Source organism: Tympanuchus pallidicinctus, unplaced genomic scaffold (assembly GCF_026119805.1).
Source record: "Tympanuchus pallidicinctus isolate F22 unplaced genomic scaffold, pur_lepc_1.0 scaffold16, whole genome shotgun sequence".
In the NCBI taxonomy this organism is placed as follows: domain Eukaryota; kingdom Metazoa; phylum Chordata; class Aves; order Galliformes; family Phasianidae; genus Tympanuchus; species Tympanuchus pallidicinctus.
Genome location: NW_026294679.1, coordinates 24,963,377 through 24,989,586, shown reverse-complemented (window position 1 = coordinate 24,989,586; position 26,210 = coordinate 24,963,377). Strand labels below are relative to the sequence as shown.

The window sequence follows — 26,210 nt, the reverse complement described above, 5'->3', positions numbered from 1 at the left end:
TTTAACAGAAGAAACGATTCCGTGGTACAGACACATTTTTCAATCTGTATCAAGTTGGCTAGTTTCTTTAGCAAGAACAAAACTTTGTTTTCAGAAACATTTTCTGATATAAATACAGATTTGATACATTTTTCAAGATTACAAACTTTTTAAATGGCAACAACAATGCATGTAATTTTACTGACCTTATTTGCCCCCAATCTTAGGTAATTTTAAAATAAAAACCTAGTTAAGAAACAGGTGAGTTTGAAATACACAACAAATAAGAAATTGCAATGTATGAGGAAAGGTATAAGGTATACTAGCTAAGCGTGAACAACAAAATACAGCTATACATTCAACCAAAAATGAAAAATCCTGAGAACTAATAAACTCTAATTTCAGGAAACAACATTCCAAAGCGAAAAAACTTTAACTCAAGAAATCAGCTATCACAATATACCCCACCTTCTTTCAACATTTTTTCTGCCTTGCTTGAATAATCTAGCAAGTGATCTTTATTCAAATCCACAGGTAGTGCAGAATAATTACTCAGTTATACCATGTCTACTAATGAAAGCAGAGAAAGCAGTGCCTGTCATCCTAATAGATGCTCACTACAGCCCACTTTAACACACATGCACAACTCACAACCCTATTATTCTTTTTCATCACCCAGCTGAGTGCACATCCCTATTATGACTGGGAATAAAAGCAAAAGGAAAACTCAAGAAACACGAGTGAAAATTGTTGAACTCCAGTACATCCAATAATTTTCAGTTTTGAAGGATGAACAGAGACATGACAATAGCTTGTCCTCAGAAGAATGCAAGTGCTTATTACTAGAACAAAATGATTGTTCCTATAAATACATTATTATCCACTCACCACAGTATCATTCTACCACAGATAAACTATCCAAATTCACATTAGTGATTTCTGCTATTTGATGTTCTGAAGTGCAAATGTATGTACCAATACAGATCTCTGCACAAAATTAAGAGACAATAGTAACAGCACACAAATAATCCAGAAACATCCCCAAAAAAATTGTCTTTCAAAAGAAGTATAAATACAATATGACTAAATTATTTTGTGGATAAAAAAAACCTTAAGCTGCTTGGAGACCAAGTGGGCCTCTACTATTTTGCTTAAATATCCATCACATCACCTCACTGTGATACAGCCCTTGTGATAAGTAGCCACTTACATAAGTGGCAGTTTCTGTTTAAAAGATGTTCCTTCCAGCTTGCAGTAAAAGCCCTAAATTTCAATCACTGACCCAAGAGGCTCCTAATTTTATGTTCTTCTGGTTTATTAGAGACTTAGAATAATTGATAAATAAAAAACAAATTTAGGAACAACAAAGGCTACATTCCTCAGTGTTTCAAATAGAAACAAATCAAAAGTTCCTGTACATATGTTTAGTATAGTCAGACCTACAGAGTCAAAGGCTTTGTTGAAGTCTAGGTAGATTGCACCTGCAGCCTGTCCCTCAACCACCAGGCTGATCATCTGGTCATAGAAGGAGATGAGGTTGGTCTGGAGGGACCTGCTTTTCATGAACTCATGCTGGCTGAGTCTGATCCCCTGGTTATCCCTCATATACTGCATGATTGCAGTCAAGATTATCTGCTTCATAACCTTCTCCAATACTGAGATCAGGCTGACAGACCTAAATTTATTCTCCTCCCCATCTCTGTATTCCAGCTCAGGGAGCTAAGTAGCCTTGGAATAACAGGCCTATTAAACAAAGCATACCTTGATGGTTACAAGGCAAGGAAAAATTCTACTCATGCTCAAGCTGAGATGCAGAGCCTCTGTACCTCAGGGCACAAATACACCGTGAGAGCATACATGTGGACTCGCACAAAAATGCATTGTGTAGAACTGGGACTTGTAGAGCATGGTAGTGCTCCCAGAGACAGGGAAAGAGTTCACCACCTTTTTCTTAACTTGTACTGTGTTAACAAATGGTTTGCATAACATCTACAGCTCATTCAATTCACATTTCTAACTTACTGAAATGATTAATACAAGAGTCCAGAAAGTGGTAATAAACCAACACACTCTACTGAATTTATTCTCAATTCTTCTGAGTTAGAGTTATAAAATAAAGTAATTGACATCTAAAAATCTTCTCACTGAAAAATTTATTTAATCCTGTCTCAGTAACAGCCATAAACAAGCACTGGTGATAGTATATCCACTGAGTTCAGCATTAATTGCATAAGCAGATCAAGAGCACTGAAGAAAACTAAAAATCTTTCAACTCTCTCCTGACATTTTATCAGTGTAACACATTCGTTAGACTTTTTCGTATTTCCTCCTTCATACTTTCCTCCTCATACTTGCAACTGTATTCAGACAGTGTGTTTTGCAGCAAATTATATAATACTTTCTCTATTTGCCATATTTAAACAGCTACTACTTGACTTTCTCAAGTTTGCACTTTGAGTTGAGCAATATATTCTTCATTTACCTTAGCCTGCATTATGTAACTCTAGAAATATTATTGTTTCTGAGATTAAAAAAAAAAGATAATCACAGTTTTGTTCTAAAGGTAAAAATTTCAGACCATGTGACTTACAATCATATATTTTGACTTCTTCCAAATATAATTCAACCCTTTTTTTTTGGACTGATATGTATTGTTATACATCAAATTAGCAAACTTCCATACTTCCTGTCTACTTCAGGTTGTTCAGCTTTTCCATACTGAACTTTCTGCCATTTATGAGCAAACTTGATCTAGAACAGATGCTGCAACAGATATCTGCAGCAGATGGTATCAGATACCAATGTATCGAGCTAACCATAGAAATGAAATATCACATGGCTAACCCATGTCTACAGGACCACCAAAGGTACAAGAAATGTGTAATATTCAATTGAAACTGTTGACACATTCTGAGTAAAAATTAGTAAATACATCTTTATCTCATATAAGGAATGAATGAGGAATTGGAATTCACAGGTAATTATAGAAAAGTAATTCTTCATCTCACTTCTGTACTTTAATTTCTGGAATAAAAAAAGATTAACAAGGACAACATCAGCAAAAAGAAAATACATCCAATATGCATAAATCATTTTAGTCCCTATGTTTTGTTACCCTAATTACAATAGGATATGACAAAGAAAATACTTTCACTAGGACAGTTATGGTCTGGTTTAACTATTACAGCTTAAAAAAGAGAAAGCAAATTCAGCATCCAGAAAAAAAAAACGAACAGCTGTATCATACAATTATTCTCTAAGTGTGGTGAATGAATCTTCAAGTACTATTTTGATAAGAACTATATACATACAAAAACTGTCTCCAGAGGAAAGGCATAATATTAACAATGTGTACGCATACTAATATCTGAGCCTCCATTGTTTCATCATGCAACAATTAAGAAGTGCTAAGTCCATTTTTAAAATCAAATAGTTATTTTAAAAAACTATATTAATTTTCAAAAATTCACAGATGAATTGGCCTACAAGAATTTCACACTACTAGATTTCTGGATTCACTGATCATCCTAGCTTTCTAATTTAGCAATTAAGTCATTTCTGCCCTTGTAATTCAGTGCCCTTGAACAAATCAAACACGGTGATGTGAACACTCTAAAATTATATCTCAGGCATCAGATTTTAAGAGGAAATAAGAAGGTGAAATTATGATGAAACTTTTGTTCGTAGCATAAGAAGAATCACATATATTCTGTATTAGTTATTGTTCACAATAAGTATAAAATTATATAAACACGCATGCCATACCTGTTATACAGCACTTTCCATAGTCTGCACAACATAATTGAATTTTTACTCATTCTGGAGGTCTGTACTCAGGTTTAGGTTAAATTTATATATAGACGAGTTTTCCTTTCAACCTTGTGAAGATCACGATGAGAAATAGAGGTTAAACCACAAGCGATTACAAGACATTCATGCCAAACTACTTCTATTCAATACATATTCACAACAAACATTTCTTAAAAAAGAGAGAAGTCTGGTTACCTACATTGTTTATGTACTCAGAAAGCAGGTCTTGGAGAGCTTGACGGATAGCGTTGCACTCAGCAATGATGCGCTCTCGATGGAAATCACGTGTGCAGGAAGAATCAGCTAGCAAAGCTGCTCCACTGATAATGGCTTCCAAACGTTTCTCTAGCGATGGCCTTATTTTGTCTTCACTCACTAAAAGAGGATCCTGGATGATCAAATGCTGGAAAGTATTTTTAGAAAGTAAAGGTAAGAATAGTCAGCCTACTGAAGTTGCCACTTTGTTTTTCATCTGCATGAACCACAGTGACATTAGTCTTCCTTAACTTCCAACTAGCTCTTTCATCTTGATGTCAAGAATACCTTGGACTATGGCAGATCCCAGTCTCCTTACACTGGCTACAGACACAGATCATTTGCAGACAAAACCAAATTCTCTCTGCCAGCAAGATCTCACTAGTTCTAGTCCAACATCCAAGTTATGAAATTCTGCTTGCCTGGATTCAGTGCTAAACTGGTATCTGAGCTTTCCAGCTTCAGCTCTTTCACAGCAAAGTGCCTCACAGAATAAGATCACATCTACCTGCTTGCCATGTTGACATCTTCTGATGTCACAACTACCTTATCTCCAAGTTGTCTTTGTTTCCTATTTTAACTTCATGAGACTGAGTATTTTTCATTCTTTGCTTCAGTCTCTTCTACACCTGCACCTGTCATTTCTTCTACAAGGCATTTCACTGAAATCAGAAACACTATTTGTTTTCTTTATAAATATGCATGTGCTTTTATCTATGAAGTATCTTACTACTTGGTCTCGCATTTTTTACAATATTCTGCTCCAAAACTGAAAGCTATAAACTTCACTTTACAGGCAAAGAACTGGGGCCCTGCCAATCAGCCTCAGAGTCATACAGAAGGTATGTCTTAAAAGAGGCAACTGCATACCACACCTTTCCAAGTTCTCAGACAGCATTGTTTCTCCACTGTAAGTTTTATCACCATTGTTGTTAAAAAGTATTTGTTGAAATTGTTTCTTGTCCCCATCTGGATTTCTTGACTTCCTCATTCCCCCATATAGTGGGTCTGCCATGCACTTGCCTTGAAATTTTATACTAAGCTTTTATCTCTATATACAACTATAGCACTGAGTATGTGATATATACAACTCAACTCAGTAATGTTTCATGTTTTAAGTATTTCAGAGTGGAGGCTCAGCTTTGTTTGAATTTCTATAGGGAGGGTCAGTATCTCCAATATTAGAGTTGTAGAGATCAGAATGGCATCTGGATAACAAACACAAACAGCAGTGACAGCTCATCACTGAGATGTTATAAGAGCAGTCTAATTCTGATGATTTTAAGTCTAATACAGTCACACACCAAGGCAGAAATTGGCTGCTGCTATGTTTAACAGGCTCAATATCCACAAAGCAAAATTAGTAGTTCAATAAGTGTATTTTCAAAGGACACCAAAGCATCCTCTTACTTTTCACCAGCTCTGATAAGCAAAAGCAACGAAGTGCTTTGGCATGGTAAAACTAATTATGTTTTTGTGACAGACAAATACTCTAAGGAACAAGAAAGGGAGAAGTGACATTTTCATACATTGCAAAAGCAAGTATACTGGAAAAAGCTTCAGCATTTAAAGAAATTCAAACTACTCATTTTTAATCAAACTGAACATCTGAATTTGTCATTTCTGTCCAGATTGTCAAGTCTCTATTCCACATAAGTCCGCTTAGCTGGATCCATATTCGAAGCTATCAGAAAAAACATATTAAACAAGAAAACCATGCCATATATCCTAAAGTGGAATTCAGGTCAGGTGAGCCAGAATTTATCTGTGCTATTAAATATGTGAACTGCTTTTAAGCCAGAAAATTTTAATTATTTTTCCAATTTAGATTTCAAGTACTGTCTAGCTTAGGAAGTTCTAAAAGTACTAAGAAAAAAAACGTTGTATTACAACATGAATATCTAGGAAAGGGAACATCAGTTACCTTCAATTTTGTAGTTTATATTACTTTTTAGTGCACTATTATGTAATAGCTAGAGTTAGGGAGATTAAGTCTTTTTGTTACAGGTTTAGTTCTCCTATCTTTTCCAGAATACACAACAATTTCTTTTAAACAGCTGTGAGATTCTCCAGAGAAACTAGAGAAAATAAGACTCAATTATCTGAGTATTTCCAAATGAAGTATTTTAATACTGCCATCAGGCAGCACAGGTGATTTCTGCAATACTCAATTTTAAATGCAAGTTTGTTATTTGCCATCCTGCTGGAGCAGTGTAGGTTTCTAAATGTTTCACCTTCACTCTTGATCCATAGCTCTGAAGTCAACCACCTCATTTAAAAGTACTCTTACTATTTAAGTACTCTCAGTACATAAGCCTATTAACATACATAACATGACTGGACACCAAACCTTATTAAGTAGCTTCTAAAATCCTGGGGATAAAAATTTCAGGCTCCTATTCTACTTCCTATCAGAAACTGGTACCACTCAAACTCTAGTCCTCAAATTTCACAGTGACCAGAAGGAAAACGTACTTCTGAGAATCTGTCTCACATTCACCATGTTGATTTGGGAATTTTAATACCACATCAGAGCACACAAAAGAAATAAATAAAAGCAGACTGTGCTACTGTCATTTCAATTTACAATTGTCTCTTCTGAGACAATAAAGTCCAAAACTATATGAATTCGTGTCACTGAGTTTATGAATTTTTGCTTTAAGTGACAAGATATATCATTAAAATAGTTTATAGGTTTATGTCAAGAGTTTTTATGCATCCAGTAGAAGCAATCTTAGATTAAGTTAAAGCAGTAACCAACTATTTCCAAATTCTGGGTTTTTAGCTCCTTTTGTTATCCAGAAAGAAACAGTAAACCAGAAAGGAGTTTGAATGTAAGCAGGAGGGAAGATTTAGTACTTTAAAAAGCCAATTTAATTGCACTTACCCTATTTGTATCCCTTAATAATTTTCAAACTAAAAGCTGTAGAAAACCAAAATATTCTGACTATGGAAACAATAATCTCACACGTAACTTCAGAAACTGATATTAGGCCATAATTTTATTTACCTCTTCCCTTGCTAACAAAGCAAAGGAATAAGGGCAGTCCTCTGTTTTCAGTCTCTTGCAGAAATAAATAAGAATTTGGAATGAGTTGAATAATTCTCAGTATTGATAACAAATTTGATTTCTGCAGTCTCCAAGAGAGAAGAAATACTAAAATTTTGTCAGGGCCTGGTAGTCCCTGCCTCTTAGGAGAAAATTCAAAGAAAAGAGAGAGAGAGAGAGAGAAGGAGCACTGCTTGCTTTCCTTCTCTATCTCCATATACCCTCAAGTCTTACTGGCAGTGGATGGAGCCAGACTGGTTTGTCCAAGGCCTACAGTCAGACCTTAGCTGACTGAGCTCTTAGTTAAATATTAAGAGGCCTTTGTCCTTTTCTACAATAGCTATTTCCATATAAAGTTGGAAATTTATCTAAAGACATCTCCAGAAATGTGAAGGTAGTAAGATACCAATTGTTCACAAGTATAACATGGAAACACATCAAGAATATTAATACTGAGGTATGTATTTTTTCCGTTTTCTTCTCTTTATTGAAATTCATTACAGCAAATGATAATATGTCCAAACACAAAAGAAAACTTCACCCTATTTATCTAGAGGCAAGCTAAGTTACTTTGTATCTCAAACATTATGCAAAAAATTATGAAAATGTAGTATAGAAAACTGAAAGAAAATGGTAAGAGATGCCTTTATGGACTCTGAAATGGAGGAGAAAAAACCCTTTCAGCTGTCACCTCTCTAAGAAGAATGCATAACTTCAAGATCAGAATTCAAATAGTTCTCAGCAACGGGAACTTTGTTTTCCTACATGTTTCTACAACGTGTTTAATCAATGTTTTATGTAGGTCTCCATTACTTCAGCTATATCCAAATACACAACAGAGCTATAAAGGAAAAGGCTTGCATTTGATCAACTAGTAAAAACTGTACGAAGCTAGACACTGATGTTTAAATATTTACTGGGTTTTTTTTGTTATTGTTTCTATTTTTTTAATTAACTTATATCAAAGAGATAATCTCAAACTACTCTTCCACAGCAAATGATAAGGGAAGGCATTCCAGAGGTAACAACTTTCAGAGGTGAGTATATCCATTTTTTACATGGAAGAAATGTTTATTTTGTATTAGAGATTTGAAATACATAGAATCGTTCAGGTTGGAAAAGATCTTAAAGATCATTGAGTCCAACCACAACCTCACCATACTACCCTAACTGTAACCACCCTCTGCTAAATAGTGTCCCTGAGCACCACATCCAAACAGTTTTTAAACACATCCAGGGATGGTGACTCAACCACCAGCCTGGGGAGCCTATTCCTGCTTTCAGTAAAGAGGTTTTTCCTGATATCCAAACTAAACTTACCCTGGTGCAACTTAAGGCCACTTCCCCCTGTCTCATCACCCATCACCAGTGAGAAGAGACCAACCCCGTTCACACATCCATGTGCGTCTGCCACATTCACATTACAGCCTTGAATGCCAAATTATTCTGTGGTACCTCACCTCTGCTACAGTTAAATCCTTCTGGCACTACTCACTGGATCAGCAACTTCACTGTTAGATCCCTGTATCTCAAGCATTCTCAACCCTGTACTATACAGTGTCCATCATAACATAAAATGCACTCACAACTAGAATATTCAAGTATAACAACAGAAAGAAGTTGCACTTTAAGAAGTAGCTTTATCACAGAAGACTAAGCCATGCCTGATTGCTACAGTCAGTTAACCATTTAGTTAGCAAAATGACTGTTTTCAAATCTCAAATGAAAATTGGAAAAGAAGTTCTCCTAGGAGGCAGTTTGCAAAAAACACACAAAAAGGTGAACAAATAGTACTGGCAAAAAGCTGCTATAGTTTAGCTCTGAACTAAATTTAAAGAAAGAAGACTACTAGGCAACAGTAACCAGGAAAATATGATTTAAGATTCTGCCCACAGATTTAATTCTAAAAGCAATTTCATAAAAAAATTCTGATCGGTATTCTAAATGGAAAAGGTAATTTGATTTCCAAACAACTGGGGAATGACAGATATGTAATAAATGGTTACACTTTCCTGCTTTAACAGGGTTAATGAGTGTTTAGCTACCTGAGATTTTAAACATAAATGAGCACCTAACCAGAATTATTACTTGGCTATTTTACCCCTCATTTGCCTTCTGATCCATGGAAGAGTGAGAGGAAGACCAGAATTCAGATAATACCAGGTTGCATTTTCTGACATTTTGGACTGATATACAGTATTGTAACATCTCATATGTAACTATTTTGCTACATGGCCAGGGTCATTAATGAACAACAGGTCAAATGAACACACTGAGTCAAGCATAGATGACCCATATCATTCTGTGAGAAATCTCTTCACATTTAGAAAATGCAATACTAGTGAAAAGCATAGGTAATCTGCACCCACATACCCACTACTAAATTTGTTATAGTTTTGTGCTTAATTACAAATAATACATTTATTCATATGGAAACTATAAGAGAAATTCTTGAGCATCTACTGATTTAAGAAGTTAACTGTTCTAATTCTTACTATTAGCTTCCCAATTAAAAAAATCTGTAATTACTCTGATACTGCCAGCACTGGGCAAAGGAGAATGACACTGCAAACCCTCTATATACTAGACTGTTGGGTAAGCTCTGTGATACTTTTCTACACTACAAATATTTAACAAGATTTGTTCCCAACAGACTATTTTCTACATCAGTTTATTTCATGGCACTCTATTTGCTGCAACAAGAAAGAGTGAAAGTTATTTCAGGTCTTTAGCCCATAGAACTTTCATTAAAGAAAGAAAAGCACAATCATTTAATTCATAAGATCATTTTTAAAAGTTTAAATTATGCTTATTTAACACATACAGCTTAAATTCCAATTTGTGGTATCTAGGTGAAAATAAATTTAAAATTCCATTTACAAAATGGCTTTTTGCAAGTGAGACTTTATGTTGTTATGATTCCAATAAAAATAAATTCAATCCAGAAGAAAATTTTCCATGGAACCACTACCAAAATTCTTCTATTTTAAAATAATATTGAAAGTAAAGACAATTAAAAAATCTCATTAAAATGGTACTGCTCACATATGCCAGAATAAATTCATCTGCAGTCAGATGATGCAAGCACTTTGCCAAATTTTGTTTTATCTTCTTGAGGTTTTTTTTCTGGTTTCATTTTACGTTTGTTTGGTTTTGTTTTTTTTTTTGTTGTTGTTGTTGTTGTTTTTCCCCTAGGTTAAACAGGGAAAGAGTAGCTCTAATTTAAACTACATTGCCATTCAGGGCATCACCATATCACATCACTTAACACACAAGTGATTTTCTTTCATTTAGTAAGAAAATAATTTACAACTTTAAAACCTAGTGTAAACAGCAAGAATGGCTGGCATATAATATGCAATCACATTCCTTTGGGGATGAAAAAAAGAGCCTGTCAAATTCAGCTTCGGGCATTACTGAAAAGTCTGTTTTGATCAATACACTACCACTACAAGATTTATAATGCATAGGGATTTCAAACTTTCTTTAACCATTCATTGAATATTTTAAACAAAATCTATTATCATCAGTCACAATATTAATTTTCATAAGAATGTATCAACATTCAAGGCTGGCATCAGACAAAACCGAGTTTTTACAACCAAAAAGGCACTCTGTTTTTTGGTTTTGTTTTTTTAATTTGGGCTTACATCTGCTATAGCGGATGAGGAATGCAGTCCATCACCTCATCTTCAGGAGGTCTTTTACCAATTTTAGCAAGGTAATGAAAAAATTACACGTGGAAGAATCAGAAAAGTCTGAGGAAAAGGGAAAACTCGATGTGGAAGTCTAGAATTATGTGAGAAGTAGAGAAAGAGCAGACATTCTCCAAATATTTGGTTAAATACAGAAGTAAAAACATTAATCTGTTAAAGTATATTTCTCATCTCAATTTAACGTGAGTGAATTTAAAAATAAAGACATAGTTAGGTTTCTTAATCTTCAATTACATAAATTACATAATGATCCCATTGACAAGTTTCAGAGTAAATAGCATCACTGTGCATTGCACTAATTCAAACACAGTCAATGCAGCAGTGATTGCAATCATTAGAGAATCACTGTTATTTATAAACTTAACTTATGAGTTCAAGGACATTTCTGTCTCCACCATTACTTACATGCATGGACGTAATTCTTAAATGCTGTTTGAAAGAAGCAAAATAGTGAAATAAATACTTAACTGCAAATATTTTTGAATAGTGATTCTTTCCAGTGAAATAATTTAGGGTGATACTATTCAGACTAAGACTAAGGGCAGCATTGATCTTTCACTCAACAGCAGTAGATGAAAACTGAAATAACTGAAATACATTGCAGTGGGAAAAGTTTAAGGGTGTACCTACCTCAAGCTCATCAAGTGCACTTCCTAGAGTAGCTCTGTAAGATGCAGGTTGTCCCTTTTTATTCCCAACTCCTTGGGAAGCATTAGAAATCACATTGAGGGCATTTTGTATTTCATTACAAATTGAATCCTTGCTGGCTGTAAGGGATGCAACATCCGAATGTTCCAAACAAGCTGAACATATTGAATGAAGAAGAGAAGAATTTTCTTTCAGGGTTGCACGTGCTGCAGCAATTTCATCTCGCTGATCACTAGATTTCAAATCCTGTCAGCAAAAGAACATGATATTTATTTCCAAAAGCACTTCAAAACTGACAAGTAGTGCATAAATGGTGTTGTTTGGGGTTTTTTTTGTTCGTTTTTCTATCTGTAGTCTGTTTAAGGACACCAGTTACATTTATCTAAGATTTGGAAAAATGACTACATCTATAATTGTACTTGTGATGGAATCTTCTTTATCTCACAAGGAATGAACAAGACCTATGTAAAACAATCACATTTTTTAAATTGTATTTTATAACTATCACTACGGAATATTCACATTCTGCTCTTCTAAAAAGAATTTTCCTGTGAAAAAAGTGGTCTGGAAATCAGCTCTCTTCTCTCCTCTCCAACATGTCTATCTTAATAAGCAGTAGAGAAGGACAGAGATGTAGATAGGGTTAATAAAGGAGTCTTTGATTGCTACATCTAAACATATTTCTTGTGGTTGCATTCCCGCCCTGCTGCCTGTGTCCCAAGTGCTCTGTAGAAAAGAACAGCAGCTAGAGATTTACTTGAAGAAATGCATTGGATTACAAATTTCTGAAATATTTTTTGTCATTGCTGTAATACCCTATTTGATTATTTGCTTTGATTATTTAAAATATTTATGATAAATATCTGTCAACAATACAAAATAAGCTGATTTCTTTTTTCCTTCCCAAAAAAGCACAAAACTATAGCAAATTGAGTCAAATAACTCAATGACATATTTTTCCACTCTATTTTAAGAAGCATTCAATTCAAACACTGCAGAGAACGTTAAGTTGCTGCTATGTGAATGTATGTACAATTGATGTGTGTAAAGAACAGTGCTCAAGAAAATGAAACTAAAGTGTTGATCCATCAAAACAAGCTTATTAGCATTACCATTTTCAGAAATGTTAACAGTATGCTCTGTTTTGGCTACTCAGCTCACACTGCAAAATCAGTTTGTTTTAACTGTTACCATGAATAACAGTTTCTCTTTCTTCTTGCATATTAGCTGGGTTTTCTCACCATTGTTTTTTGTATACCCTGCAAACAGTTATAGGATAGGAACTCAGACCAAGAAAGAAAAAGCCAAAAGCCCTTGAGCTCTGTACTGAAAGTTAATGCATTGGTATATGATAGATTTAATACAGAACTGAGAATAAATGTCTTCCAGCAGCTGTACTCCGGACCTATAAATTGCTGCAAGTACTGTGAAAATCTATACAGAGAAAGAATGGCTGTATAATTTAAAGCACTGGTATTTGTCAAGAAAAGCTGCAGATACAGAACTTGATTTCTTTTTTTCCAAAATTCTTATAAAAATTACAAGTTGCCTTTACAGAGATTCTTTTTAGATTAGAACTTTCGTTCATCTTTCCTGACGGCACTTCAGTGCAGAATACTATTTAATTCTTAACAGAATAATGAAATTCAAGAACAAACCCCAAATGATTTAAAAAAAAAAAAAAAGTTAACAATGAGCATTTATGTTCTACATTGAATATATTTGAATAATATGAGAAAAGTGGAGTACTGATCCAATTTATATTGTAGAGATTATATATATTGTATTAATCCACAAAAATAAAATGTTGAAGAAAAGGTTTAAGCAGTTGAATTATTATTTTTGATATGCATCCCTACCAAGAACACTGACAGCTGCATCACACACTCCTGTTCTTCCTTATGCTTGAGAGATTTTCCACGATCAGTCCAAAAATACAAGCTAAAATACACATTATACCTCAATAGCTACATAAAATGCTATACCACCTAACCAATGTCTAAAACTTCCAGAATTTAAATAAGTTTATTGGAGAAATATGAAGATTTGTGTCTTAAAGTCACGCATACATTTAAGCATCTCATTTGCTAATTTGTGAACACCAAGCAATGCTTTTTTTTGTTTTAAACATTAATGATACTGGAACTTTTTACTAATCAGGGAAGTATAACTTTTGAGATAGTGGTTTTGATTCAGAAAATAAGAAAAGCTTCTAAAATAAAAGTATTTTTCAGAAAAAAAGAGTGTTATAAGTGAACATTCCTTTCTAACAGAAGTAATTTTAAGTCCATGAAGTAAGAACATTTTGTTGAAACCCTTTGAAATAGTTATTTTCAGAATGTGATCAACATTAAACTGTGTTGTCAATGTCTGTTATGTTAACAGACTGCTGTCTGCTAACTGCAGCTTAAATTGCCATATTTCTTTATGTGCTAGCTTCCAACTACCATAATTGAAATGACTCAATGGGAAACAATATCTTCCTGGATTCACAGCAAGTAACAATGAACACTGCAGCATTCCTTATGCAAGTTCAGGAAATGCAATTTCCTTTATTTCTAAATATATAAGAAATAAAGCATTTAAAAAAAAAAAAAAAAAAAAAAAAACGAGTTGAGCTGTCCTAAGAAATTTAATCATTATTTTTGGTGCATAAAATCAGAAAAGTCCCAAGAAATATTTATTATTTTTGAAGTGAATATTCTATCGGAAGTTCAGTTATCTGAAAGCCCTTCAAACTGGTCAGAATTCAATTTATAAGACGCAAAATATAAGGCACATAATACTTCAAAATAAAACAGCAAGTCTTACTAATTATCCCCTCATACGGACCCAGCTGTGTTGAACCCACTGAATTGTAACAATTCTTAAGGTTAGTACAAGGGCTACCACAGGCAATATCCCATAAGACAACTGTGTTCAGTAGAAACAGCAGTAAAATATAATCTCTCAGTAATAGAAGAAAGAAGTGGAAAGCAGTCACAGTTTAAACTTCAGCAAAGAAAATTTTATGAGGACCCTACAGACAAGCACTGCAGAACTCAAATTTGTATCTTTGTGATCTGCCTTTTAATATCTAAGTCAGGGCTTTGCTGTTTATCCTTGAGTATCAAATATGAATCCAGAGCTGATCACAGTCACCATCAGAAACAAATCTCCGCTACTTTATTTCGAAAAGTCAAAACACCCTTAAATGGTCTTTTCCTTGAAGAACCGAAATGGTAAGAGCTTCAGGCTTCACAAAGCAGTGGCAGCAGTTTTGCCAAAGCATCCTCTACCTGTTCATACACTGACTTCCTCATTTTCCCTACATGGCTAAAAATTATGAATTTGGATTTCCTTTTATTTTTTATGATGGTATCTATAATGTGGAAGAACACCAAGGAATTAAAACATGTTGAGATTCATCTAATTAAATGGCATGAGAAGGTTTTAGTTCAAGGTTTTCTGCGTAGCATCAATTTCTTGTATTGAAGCATCGTATAATTTTAATTGCAAACTTCTCAGCTTAATATGCCTTAACAGAATACATTCATTTCCGTGACTCCAGTGGTTTTCACAAATGATAGTAAAGTCAGTTCTTCCATGGAGGTAATGTCACTGTCAGACAAAACATTCTCATCAGTAACAGTTAGAAATTATAGAGTGGAGGGAACTCACACAATTTAGGAAGTCCTTCGACCATTAACTATCAGGTTTCAATATTACTGGTCTTGTGAAGCCTTGAAATCTTAAGAGATGTAGAGCAACAAATTAAATATAATAGTCCATCTTGATAAAGGAAGAAAGATATCTTCCACCTCATTCCCCATACCAAGTGTACGAAATGTGTACAGAAATATCGCTTTATCTGGCCCCTGGTTTCCTCTGGAACAAAGCCCTTTTTTACTCTTGCTGTGTTTCAAAAAATAACATAGCAGACAGTTGATCGAGAAAGAGGACTCATAACCATCAGTAAAACTATTAGTACAGAAAAAGCCCTGTATTTTAGAATTCATTTAAAAGGGACAGAGTAATAAAATAAAGCCAGGTAAGTCAGTGAAAGCAGCACTGTACTTCACATTCACAAATAATTTACTAAGCAAACTACCTCTAAGGCATAGTATTTAAAAACTTTATTTTCAATATTTCATACAGAAAATGAATTTCAAGTGATCAGCAAGTCCAAAACACTTTGCATTAGTACTTCATGCCCCCTTATACTTCCTGCTGTCAATCACTGGACTGAGATGAATATCAGGTAACAGCAAAAGGACAAGAGGGGACGGTCCGTGGTTCAAATTGCCATGGGTCAAATTGCCCCAGGGGAGGTTCAGGTCAGATATTAGACAAAAAATTATTCTCAGGAAGAGTGGTGATGCATTGGAACAGGCTGCCCAGGGAGGTGGTGGAGTCACTGTCCCTGGAGGCATTCAAGTATCAGGTGGATGTGGCACGGGGGGATATAGTTAGCAAGCATGGTGGCGATGGGTTGGGGTTGGACTAGACTGTCTTAGTGGTCTTTTTCCAACCTCAACAATTCTATGATTCTCTCTATCCATATTCTATATTCATATCTATTAATGACTAATTTTCCATTAATTACAATTGGATCAAACACAGATTTGATCCCAAATCCTCTCAAATCCAATGGAAATTGCAACATTAGTTTTTGCAAAAACATTATGCTTTTTTCAATTAACAACATTGTTCATAGGACACATGAATTCTAAGATTCATACAAATTCAGAGTGTTTTTCATTTAGAGTTTTTGGTGAGTGGTAGAATTTGCTGTGCTGCTGACTAAGACAAAACAAATTATATTCTCTCTTCATCAAGTCTCAGCCACGCTGCAATCAATATAACGTCTAACAGTTTTGAGGACTATGAATAAAATATTAAAATTGTGTTAGAGTTCTTTTATATTGAAGAGCTTAATTAACATCAAAATAACCTTTCAGTAATGCTTCCTCTCTTCTAGATTATTCTTATAAAGTATTAATGAAACATTAAAACTTTTCTCATAGGACAATAACTCACTTTTAAAAAGATAAATCACTCAAAGACTATCTAATCAATTTCCTTTTTAGTTTATTATTAGAATATCACTCCTAAAAAGTGTACAGAATTTTTAAAAAGTATAATCCTTCAGAGAACTCACCTTCAAAGCTAATGAGTGTAATCAGCTTCTGAAACAGAATAAATCTTTTATACTTTGCTATAGCACTTATTTTTAATACAAAATTGAAGTTATTTTTGCTCAAGGAAAGAGTTCCAAGAATTCTGAAATAAACTTCTTTAAGCCCAAACATGAGATACAGTTGTACATTTGTGTATTTCTAATGTTAGTTTTGTAGCTTCCCTCATCCCCTAGCAGATCTTAAACCTGCCATCCACATTCTTCAGTATTGCCTAAGAAAAGCAATATAGGGTCTCCATTCCCCTGCTGACAGTGCAGTGTAGGACTGTACAGGCTGCAGCTGGGATCAACTCTTCAGCATAAAGGAACTGCATAAATCTAACATGATGGTTATTTGTTCCTTACACAAGGTGAATACAGAAATGAGAGAAACTACATTCAAATCCACTCTTCCTGGTATTTGAAGAGTCTTGGCAGTAAGGTAATATTCCTGGCGACTGGAAAAAAGGCAATATGATATCCATTTTTAAGACACGTGTGGCCAGCAGGTCAAGGGAGGTGAAGCCCTCAGTACAGGAGAGATGTGAACCTGCTGGAATGCTTTCTGAGAAGGGCCACAAAAACAGTTCAAGAGATGGAATACCTCCCCTTTGAGAAGTAGAGAGAACTGGCGCTGTTCAACCTGAAGATGACAAGACTCCACGGAGACCTGATTGCAGCCTTTCAGTATCAAAAGGGGGCTGTAAGAAGGAAAGGGAAGACTCTTTAGCAGGTTCTGTTGTGACAGGACATGGGGAAACAGTTTCAAACCAAAAGAATTAAACTAACAGGTTTTTTTTGGTTTTGCTTGTTTGTTTTTGGTGTTTTTACAATAAGAGTGGTGAGGCACTGGGAACAGGTTGCCCAGATAAGTGACGCCTCATCTTTGGAGACCTTTAAGGTCAGATTGGACAGGGCTTTGAGCACTTTATCTGTCTGTAGATGTCCCTATTCACTGCAGGGAAGATGGAGTAGATGAACTGTAAATGTCCCTTCCAACTCAAACAATTCCGTTATTCTAAGGTTCTGTACAGATACCCACTGCATCCCAAGAGACATTCTCTTTCAAAGACAGATAATCCTTCCCTTCACAGATTTTTCATGCTAACCTGATATCAGTAAAAACTATTTCTATCTCATGGCCTCAGTCTAAGGAATATTTTTTCTTTTTTTAAAAAAAAAAAGGAAGCATCCACTGAAACCAATGATGTCTGTTTATAAACAGCCCAAGTTCCCAAATTCATTTCAATGTTCTTCATCCCAATTTTTCTCTACAGTGTTATCACCAAATTAGAAACTGCTTTAGGGAACTTCAATACTGAAAATATTCCTCAGTTAAAGCAATATTCATACATTTTAAAAAAAGAAAAGAATTAGGGAAAAAGTTTGACAAAGACATACATCTTTACTTTGCACTTACTCAACTTTCAACACCCAGGTGGCACCTATGGAATCTCTCTTATTACCTATTTTCCCCACCCTTTCAGACACTCTTCTTCTGACTTAGACAAAAATAACTGTTATTATTAAGGAGTCACAAAACGCGGATTTTTAGATATAAAAATCAGTCATATCGATCACTTTCAACACAGTTAAACATTCCAAATGTGAAACATTTGAAATTTTTTAGAGGACTCTATTGAACAAGCCCTGAGAACTCAGGCTGTCTATGAAAGTCAGTGAAATTAATTTGTGAAAGCCATTGATTTAGTCTGCTAATGCCACAGTGAAAACAGGATGCTGCCAAAAATCTAATCACATAGTAACAATTGACACTGGAAAGCAATTTCAATAACTATAATCTCTTCAGATAATCAAGAACAATCATATATAAGAGCATAATTTTTCTAGCTTAATAAAATTTCTATAGCATTTGTATGTTGCATTCAACAGCTGCTGCAAGGAAACTTTGTGATGTCTTTGGATAAGTATAATCTATGTTGTAAGACAACTTGATGCATTGGGCAAATCTCTATTTGAGAGACTGCTTGGGCCTTGTCATCTGGAAGAAATTTTGGATGTTGATTAGTGAGAATTTTTAGTGAAGATTGATAGCTAAACAACATATTGAGGATTACAGTGATGATGAAAGGATGTTCATCAGTGATTATGAGTTCACAGTAATTAGACAGCAACTATCAAAAATATAGGACATTTTATCTGCAAGCTAAACCTGCAGTTTCACTGGCCAAGGCCTGTTGTGTTGTCTGGGGTTGCTGTGGCCAAAATGCAGGACCCAGCACTTGGCCTTGTTGAACTTTAAGCTGCTGAACAGGACAGGCGCCAATACAACCCCTGGGGAGTACCATTCATGACCAGTTGCCAGCTGGAAGTGATTCCATTTACCGCACCACTCTGGGCCCAGCCATCCAGCCAGTTCTTAACCCAGCAAAGAGTTTATCTGTGCAAGCTACAGGCTGCCAGCTCCTCCAGGGATAACTATGGGAGACAGTGTTGAAGGCTTTGCTGAAGTCTAGGTATACTAAGTCAATAGCATTTCCCTGATCAAAAAGATGAGTCACTTGATCATAGACGGAGATCAGGTTGGCCATGCAGGACCTGCCTGAATCCAGGAACAGTCACAGGAAAGCCAAGAGACATGTGCTGACAGTATAGGGTAACTAACACAGCCAAGAGATCACGGCAGCCTGTCTAGTATATTAAAATGCAGAAAAATTCAACAAAAAATTCACAGAATTTCCACTTCCGATATTTGTGCGGAGGATTGGATGCAGATGCCTTTCTTTTTTTTGCCAGGATTGTGGTTCTAATCTATTAACACAAAAAATGATTTTCTGTAGGCCTAAGTACTGCATTTTGAAATGCTGCAAACTTTGTAAAATCACCTTTGTTTGCAGTTCCTTAATAAAATCTTGAGTTAAAGTAAGATAAGTGTGATTAGAGTAATAACTACCCAAAACTACTTCTCTATTTAAAAAAATATCTGCAATTCTCTAAATCACATGGACCTGCTTTGGGAAAAACAACACTTACACAGTTTACTATCACAGTAAGGATCAGTTGAACAGAAATTAAATCACATTGTGGTACTCTTTCATTAGAAAGCCTTATGGACACTCATGTTGCAATTCACTACTCTCAATATGTAAACCTTTAAAGAAAAAGATTTTTTTTTTTAAGAGTTACTTCAGTGGGGAACATTGAACAAACAGACTCCAGCAACTTATTCAGAAAATTTCTGAAGAGCTCACCATATTCTCTGATTAATCACCAAAAGTATTTGTCCAGAGCTTTTAGAAAAGTCTCAGGTGTTACTGCAGCTTTAATTCCAAACAAAACCATGTACGAACAAATGGATGAATTAGTTCACAGAGGAAGAATACCATTAGAAACTACACTCAAATAAAGAAGTTACTACATCCAGAAAAACCAACACTTGGCAGTAGAAAGATAAACAGTTCTTCATACTGTTGCTGTAATGATGGGGATTAGGACTAGAGGAAAAAAAAAAGGCAGTTCAGTGAGCATCAGAACCAAAGTAGGCTCTGGGCTTGTACTACTGCAATGCTGTAACACAATGGAAAGCACAGCAATGATAGCAGAGAAGTCAAGTCCTGGACTACAGCAAGAGAGGATATGTTCAAATGTTGCAGCCACGGGCACAGAAACAATGGAAAGAATCTGCTTACCCTTGGGAAAGTCTAACTTATCACAGGGATCTCCTGCAAGATCCCCTTGCCTCCACTACCAACCCTTAAATGCAATGGATCCATCCCATCCGGACACTGAGCTGCATTGCATGCACCTGAGCTCCCCTGGGTTGGCCCTGCCTTCCCACCAGGTGCTCAGTTACTGTTTCATGACATGACTTAGCATTCCCACTACAACAACACAACATCCAACCCGCAAAAAAAGTAAACAGATCCTGTCTGTTCTATCTGTGGTATTTTTCTACAGTTCCTAACAAGGAGCTAGAGTTCTTAACCAAATAATTCACTAGTGGCTGCTTAAAACAGTCTCCTTCTGTACTAGGAAGCATGCAGTAACATACATCATTCTTCTGGCATAGTTTTTAATCCTACCGCAAATTATGTTCTTCAAAGTAAAATCAGAAAACTTGGTCTTAAACTAGTGTGAGGACAGTACAAAAAGATTGGCAGAGAAAGAATCCTGGAATATAGCAGTGGGTCAGTTTTAAATGGAAACATGTATTAAATATGATTTTTCAGAATATTTGTCTATGTCTGAAAAACTCCATATTCCTAACCAAGGTTATAAAAAGGAGGGAACATTGAAAAAGAATGTACAGATAATAAAGGACAAGAGTAAAAATGAAATTGTTTTTGATAACTTCCAAAATGACCTAAAAAATAAAACCAATTTTGAAAGCAAAAATTACAGCAAGTGCAAACATTTGTACCTATGCTGGAAAAAGTAAATTACCGGCTGTATTGCAGTCAGAAAAATACACCACCCTGCTTCAAGTCTTCTTCTAGTCACTTTCAAAACAACAAATATCAAAGCAAAGTGAATGAACAGATTGTAGCCTGTAAGAAATTTTAGTAACCTTTTGTCATCTTTATTATGGATAAACCCAAGCTGAAGTGCTGGAAGATGGAGGAGGCTGAGGATGCAAAGAGAAAATTACAGAAAACATGGATATTTTTAAAATATATTATAGAGAGGAAATATTTTAACAGCAAGGAGAGTGAAATGTTGAAACAGATTGCAGATAGAACTGTAGCACAGATAAAGTACTTAAAGAAAAAAATTGTTGGAATTGGTCACTTACATTTAAATCTGATTTGGAATACACAGATTCTGGATGGCATGGATGTGTTCCTTTCAGACCTTCTTTTCTGATCCTATGAACATATGCTTCCAAACAGATAACATAAATATCACAGTTCTCCGCCAGACTAAGCAAAGAGATTTCACATTCAATACAGAAGGAAATGTGTCTGATGAACAGAGGAGAGTTACAAAGGCAGAAAGATTTTTTCATTATGGGTCAGTAAACTGGATAGCAGTCATTCAGGTCATGACCAAAATAACCATCTTGTACAGACTTATATGAAAGTGTCAGGCATGTTTTCAGTACAGGCCAGAAGTATACAGGGTCCATGCTGTTGCTGTACTGGCTGTGTGAATAAACACACCCATGCATGCAAATTTTGCTCAATGCAGCAGCTTACAGAGCCACTAAATAAAATATTACAAAGCGAACAGCAATTTTATATATATATACATGGTGATTGAGCTGCGTGTGAAATACACAAATCTAAGATATTAAAATAACTGTTTACTGCACATATATGCTCTTCTCTTCTACAATGCCTGAGCAAGTTCCTTAATTACAGAACATCTCCAAACATACTACCAGGCCTAAAATCTTCTTGTAGATGCTTGATCACATCTCAACCCCTTATCTAAAAAATCTCTCCAAAAAACACTGCTTACAACAGCTCTGGGAATCTCTCCAATGATGCTGCTTACAACAGCTCTGTGAATCAGAACAAAATCCACAGCTCTGCAAACAAACTGATGTAGAGGATCTTTGTATTTCAAGAAAAATGTAATTAGTGCTATACCGACTGAAAAGTAGCAGAGCCAATTAGACATAAGCAGGGCACTATTCAACATTGTATGATTTAGTAGGCATGATTCCTCATTTTTCCCAATTTCCCCATTTAAGAGGTTTTCGTTTATTTGCTGTTTTTACCCCATGAGTGATGTAAGAAAATGATTGACAGACCTTGCACCAAACTGTTCTAATGGTAATACCCCTTTCACAGTCTTGTTATTGTCTTCCATGAAAGCACATGACAGATGTTTACAAATGCCTGTTGTTATTGGTTTAGTACCACCTTGGGTCTTTTTTAATACCCCACGTCTGTAATCACCTGAAGTAACTCCTTCCACAGTATGTGCAGACTATACTCATGATAGTTTTTCACTTGCCATTGAGATCTCTCACAATTACTCTTACAAATAATGTCATAAAAGAGGACTGTAGGATGTGGAACTGCTGTACTGAACTTGATGAGCCCTTGAATATCAGCTAGTCTGTAATCAGTAGTGATTGCAAGGACCTGATATCAGAGGTCTGTCCTTTCAGGACAGGTACAGATTTGGATGGGGTCATTCACAAGTTCAGCAGCAAGTACTCATGCCTAAGGAAGAGAACAGAAAATCCAGCTGAGCATCTTCAGTCTAATCCTTAGCAATCATGACACCACATCTTTAGAAATCCCACAAAAGACCCTCCTTTGACAATAGGATCAGGCCTTCAATGGCTCATTTTGAAAACAGCACTATATAGCAATAGCAGAATAAACAAAATGTTACATTCCTTCACAAATGCTAAAAAATGATGAGGAACTAGGAAAATACATGGAAAAAAAAAACTGTGACACTTCTTTGGAAGTTATTCAGTAAATAATGGAAAACATATCTACTGGTTAGTTCATCTAATAACAGTTTAGAAACTGGTTGAATATGCATTCAGAAAGGTAACAAAAATGTCTATTTAACCAGCACACTAATTAACGCATGTGCTTTCACAAGATGCAAAGTATTTTTTAAAAAAACATTTTTAAATTATCAGGGTATAAAATATACACTACTGCATATACTGATAACCAAACACATATGTAATCCAACAAACACTGCATAAAACGCATTCTTCCTGAACAACTGTGCATTCAGCTACAGCTCTCAGCTGCAGCACCGAGGATTAAAAAAGAGATAGGACATACAGGCAGGAAAAACTACATTCATATTTATCTTTAGCCATCTATAGGAGGTTTTTCCACATCCTCTTGTTTTGCTGGAGGAAGAAAACCCAGTCCACAGACTGCATACTGCAGCTGAGCATAAATGGACTACAAAGCGACAAGGGGCAGAGGGTTTGGCAATCTCTAGTGACATAGCACAAACTGCCACCCAAAAGACAAAACAAAGAGGCAGGATGCTATCACAGAATCACAGAATTGTAGGGGTTGGAAGGGACCTCCAGAGATCATCGAGTCCAACCCCCCTGCCAAAGCAGGTTCCCTACAGTAGGTCACACAGGTAGGCATCCAGGCAGGTCTTGAACATCTCCAGAGAAGGAGACTCCACCACCTCCCTGGGCAGCCTGTTCCAGTGCTCCGTCACCCTCACTGTAAAGAAGTTCTTGTGCACATTTGTGCAGAACTTCCTATGCTGCAGTTTCTGGCCGTTTCCCCTTGTCCTGTCTCCACTCACCACTGAAAAGAGTCCGGCCTTGCCATTCTGCCCCCCACACCTTAGATATTTATAGACCTGGATCAGGTCCCCTCTCAGTCTTCTTTTCTCAAGGCTGAACAGACCCAGTTCACTCAGCCTTTCCTCATAGGAGAGATGCTCCAGGCCCTTCACCATCTTTGTGGCCCTCCGCTGGACTCTTTCCAAGAGATCCTTGTCTTTTTTGTACTGGGGAGCCCAGAACTGGACGCAGTACTCCAGATGAGGCCTCACCAGGGCAGAGTAGAGGGGGAGGATCACCTCCCTCGACCTGCTGGCCACGCTCTTTTTAATGCACCCCAGGATGCCATTGGCCTTTTTGGCCACAAGGGCACACTGCTGGCTCATGGCCAACCTGTTGTCCACCAGGACACCCAGGTCCCTTTCCGCAGAGCTCCCCTCCAGCAGGTCATCCCCCAACCTGTACTGGTGCATGGAATTATTCCTCCCCAGATGCAAGACTCTACACTTGCTTTTGTTAAACCTCACCCGGTTTTTTTCTGCCCAGCTCTCCAGCCTGTCCAGGTCTCGCTGAATGGCAACACAGCCTTCAGGCGTGTCAGCCAATCCTCCCAACTTCGTATCATCAGCAAACTTGCTGAGGGTGGCCATTATCCCCTCATCAAGGTCATTGATGAAGATGTTGAATAAGATGGGACCCAGCACAGACCCCTGAGGAACACCGCTGCTTACAGGTCTCCAACCGGACTCTGCACCACCAATGACCCTCTGTGCTCTGCCAGTCAGCCAGTTCTCAACCCACCTCACTGTCCACTCATCTATCCCACACTTCCTCAGCTTTGTTATAAGGATGTCGTGGGGGACAGTATCAAATGCCTTGCTGAAATCAAGGTAGACTACATCCACTGCTCTCCCCCCATCCACTCAGCCAGAGACAACATCATAGAAGGCTACCAGGTTGGTCAAGCACGACCTCCCCCTTGTGAACCCGTGCTGACTACTCCTGATAACCTCCTCTTCTTCCAGTTGTCTGGAGATGACATCCAATACAAGCTGTTCCATCACCTTTCCAGGGACAGAGGTGAGGCTGACTGGCCTATAATTGCCTGGGTCTTCCTTCTTGCCTTTTTTGAAGACCGGGGTGACGTTCCAGTCTTCAGGCACCTCCTCCGTCCTCCAAGACTTCTCAAAGATGACAGAAAGCGGTTCAGCAATCACCTCTGCCAGCTCCCTCAGCACCCGTGGATGAATCCCATCGGGTCCCATGGATTTGTGAACATTGGTGTTGCCTAGGCACTCCTGGACCACCTCTTCCCTGACAGAAGGGAGGTCTTCCATTCCCCAGATCCTCTCACTAACCTCCAGGGTCTCAGATTCCCGAGGGGGAGCTTTTTCACTGAAAACAGAAGCAAAGAAGGCATTCAGTATCTCCGCCTTCTCAGCATCCCCCGTTACCAGAACACCCCCTCACTTAGCAGGAGAGCCACATTCTCCCTAGTCTTCCTTTTACTGTTAATGTACTTGAAAAAACCTTTTTTATTATCCTTTATCCCCTTGGCCAGATTTAATTCCAGGCAGGCTTTAGCCTTCCTTGTCGCATCCCTGCAGACCCTGACAACATTCCTGTATTCTTCCCAAGTAGTCAGACCCTTTTTCCACATTTCATGGGCCGCCTTCTTTCCTTTGAGTTTGTGCACGAGCTCCTTGCTCATCCACACAGGTCTCCTGCCACCCTTCCCCGATTTCTTCCTCACAGGGACGCACCGATCCTGAGCTTGGAAGAAGAGCTGCTTAAATGCCAACCAGTTCTCACAGGCCCCCTTGCCTTCGAACACCCTAGCCCATGAGACAGCTCCAAGTAGGCCCCGGAAGAGATCGAAGTTGGCTCTCCTAAAGTCCAGGATAGCAATCCTACTTTTTGCTTTACTTCTTCCACTCAGGATCTTGAACTCCACCATCTCGTGGTCACTACAACCCAAGCTGCCCCCGACCTTTACTTCCCTGACAAGCCCTTCTCTATTAGTGAGAATAAGGTCCAGCAGTACCCCTCTCCTCGTCGATTCCTCAACCACCTGCATCAGGAAGTTGTCTTCAACACATTGCAGGAACCGTCTGGACCGCGCATGCCTGGCCACATTGCTTTTCCAGCAAATATCTGGATAATTGAAGTCCCTCATAAGCACCAGCGCCTGGGATCGTGACGCTGCTTCCAACTGTTTGTGGAAGGCCTCATCAACCTCCTCCTCCTGATCAGGGGGCCTGTAGCACACACCCACAACGGTGTCAGCCATACCAGCCCGCCCCTTGATTCTTACCCACAAGCTCTCCACTGCTACACCACTCTCCCCCAGGTGGAGTTCAATACATTCAAGCTGCTCTCTTACATAAAGAGCAACTCCACCACCCC

General features: G+C 37.1%; 1 protein-coding gene across 9 annotated transcripts in view; it reads right to left on the bottom strand.

Annotated features, from left to right (window-relative positions):
• Positions 1-26,210, bottom strand: part of CTNNA3 (catenin alpha 3) — a 420,268-nt gene that overhangs the window by 321,396 nt on the left and 72,662 nt on the right. For all 9 annotated transcript variants that reach the window (XM_052678006.1, XM_052678005.1, XM_052678009.1 and 6 more), the window contains exons 6-7: positions 11,440-11,703; positions 3,989-4,192 (exon numbers count right to left, since the gene is read on the bottom strand). In XM_052678006.1, coding sequence (XP_052533966.1) covers positions 3,989-4,192; positions 11,440-11,703 — 468 coding nt within the window. The remainder of the gene's footprint in view (positions 1-3,988; positions 4,193-11,439; positions 11,704-26,210) is intronic.